Consider the following 2,736-nt stretch of genomic DNA (forward strand, 5'->3'; position numbering starts at 1 on the left):
GGCACTTATTGGAAATGTTTAATGGATGCTACTGCTAACAGGATTTCTTTACCTCAGCAGAGAACGTTCAGAAGCCCTTCTAAAAAAAATCTAACAGCTTTCATCTGACAAAAACTCTGAATATAAATCTCAGTGAAGAAGTCTTCTGATTTTGTGAAATGTAGCTTGGCTATTTTCTCACAATTACAGCTTTTGAATTTAACATTATAACCATTTGAAAATATTTTTAAACATTCTGGATATATTTCTGACTTGTTATCTGAAGTTGTTTTTATTATGCGGATTCGAATTATTTGCAATTGCTCTGGTACAAAAGCTGTCAGTGGGGATTGTGATTTAATATGTATTCATATTAATTACTAGTATGTTTCTTTCTAAGTACTAATATGTATTTAGGTACAAATATGTACCTTTAAGCTACTAATAATAAGGTACTAACAATTTGGTACTAATATGCTTTTAAAAAGGTACCACCCCAGTGATATACCTTTTTTTCTGAGAGTGTATGCATTCATGTCATCAGTTTCATGAATACTTATATTTTCATACATTAAGCATGTCTGGATTCTTCATATGCATGGATCAATGCAGTCTTGTTCTCCACCCTGTTTTGTGAGCTTTAAGTGTAATGCTTGAAAGATGCTGCTGTGAACTTGTCTAACAGGTTAAGGAGGTTTCCTTTAGAGCCAATGTGATGATCTTTTTTCCTTTGACATGGTCTTGCACTCAGTATAAATGCAAGATTGTGATCACAGATTTAGAAACAGCAGATACTTTGCAGTACGTTGGACCAGTCAACTAAGAGGTGAGTGAAGATTTCCTACACAGATATAAGGATCAGAAGATATTTTCATTATTCTTCTCTGTATGTTTAAGATGATTATTTAGCCTTTTGTATTAGGACTTGAATAGTTTTTACTGTGACACTTGTGAGTTCTGAATGCCATATAAAGCTGTAAACACTTTAAGCTGCATGCAATCTTTTATATGAAGAAAACACCTTTTAAAAAATTGAATAATCAAATATATAAGTATTAAATTAATAATATGATATTTAATATATATAATAATTTTTATTTAAATGTAATGTATATGCTGCCAGTCAAAACTTTGGAATCATTTTTGAAAGAAGTCTCTTATGCTCAACAAGGTTGCATTTATTTGATTAAAAATACAGTGAAAACAGTAATATTGTGAAATATTATTACAATTTAGAACTTCAGAATAATGCATTTTCTATTTTAATATATTTTAAAGCATAATTTTTTTCCTGTGATGCAAAGCTTAATTTTCAGCAGCCAGATCTCCTAGTACTCCAGCCTTCAGTGTCACATGATCCTTCAGAAATCATTTTAATATGCTGATTTGCTGCTCAAGAAACATTTATTATTTTCAATATTGAAAAAAGAAATGCTGCTTAATATTTTTGTGGAAATTGTTGTTACACTACCATTGAAATGTTTGGGGTAACGTTTGGGAAACTTTTTTTTTTTTTTTATGCAGCATGGACATTAAATTGATCAAAAGTGGTAGTAAAGACATTTATATTGTCACAAAATATGTCTATTTCAAACCTTTTGAAAAATATATCATGGTTTCAACAAAAATATTAAGCAGTAGTATATATGGTAGTGTATATATAAGAAATCATTGGAATGTTTGTGATGCTGAAATCATATTCTCTGTTGTACGTAGGTGTAAACATGTCGAAGTCAATGGTAGTCATGCAGCCACAGCCTGTTATGGTCTCCAGAGACTCTGATCAGTGGGGGTCAGGTATCTGTGACTGTTGCAATGACGTTCCAGAATGTAAGTACAGTTTGTATAAAATGAAAAATACAAGTGCAGTTCACCCCTGGCTGATTTGAATTTATGGACTATGCTTTGACTTACCTGCTCACATCTTTAACATCCAGACTACTGCAGCAATTAACAGTGTAGATTGTGTCATAAAGCCCTGTAACGCATTATAATAAATATTATTATTACGTCCCTCTCTGTGAACAGGTTGCTTTGCTTACTGGTGTTTCGCGTGTTTCGCGTGTATCAAAGCAAAGAAATACGGTGAGTGTTTATGTCTCCCCCTGCTGGATGTATGTGGCATCGTCCCACCCATAACCATGTCCATAAGGGTCTCAATGCGCCAGCGTTATGGCATTAAGGTAAGAATCATTAATCAAAAATATAATTTACTTCCCTTTTAGGGGTGAACGGGGCTAGTTGTCACGTGTAGGCTACTGTATAACTACAAGGTTTAAGCCCAAAGTGAAATTAGCCTACACAAATGTTTAGGCCTATTCCCTCAAGCAGTGATTTTAATAAACATATTCAAATGTGTCTTCATTTAGAATTATACATCAAATTTCAAACTAAGATAGCAGTATCATCATATTTTTCCTATAGCTTTTGGGTAATGTGGGTAATATGTCATACATGTTTTAAATGTGACTAAAATGAGTAGGTCGATGTATAGTATAGCCAATATATTTTTGTGTTGATTTGCAGGGTGACATGTGTCATGACTGCTTGGTGGCCACATTCTGCAAAGCTTGTGTTTGGTGTCAGATGTCACGAGAGATGAAAGCACGAGATCTTCAAATCACTCTTGTTAGTGCCAGGAATTTGTAATGCGTTTTGAAGCAGCTATGGTGGTGTGTAAATGATAAGAATCATAACGAAAATCCTGACACGCTTAAAGGCAAATATATATATTAATATATCTCATAACTGAATATA

General features: G+C 33.1%; 1 protein-coding gene across 1 annotated transcript; it reads left to right on the plus strand.

Annotated features, from left to right (window-relative positions):
• Positions 1–779: 779 nt before the first annotated feature.
• Positions 780–2,736, plus strand: LOC107720693 (cornifelin homolog B-like). Its single transcript, XM_016528489.1, has 4 exons — positions 780–805; positions 1,696–1,809; positions 2,008–2,162; positions 2,506–2,736. The coding sequence occupies exons 2-4, from the start codon at positions 1,704–1,706 to the stop codon at positions 2,626–2,628; spliced, it is 384 nt and encodes a 127-aa protein (XP_016383975.1). The 5' UTR covers positions 780–805; positions 1,696–1,703; the 3' UTR covers positions 2,629–2,736.

Source organism: Sinocyclocheilus rhinocerous, unplaced genomic scaffold (genome assembly GCF_001515625.1).
Source record: "Sinocyclocheilus rhinocerous isolate Xijiao unplaced genomic scaffold, SAMN03320098_v1.1 scaffold603, whole genome shotgun sequence".
Classification (NCBI taxonomy): Eukaryota; Metazoa; Chordata; class Actinopteri; order Cypriniformes; family Cyprinidae; genus Sinocyclocheilus; species Sinocyclocheilus rhinocerous.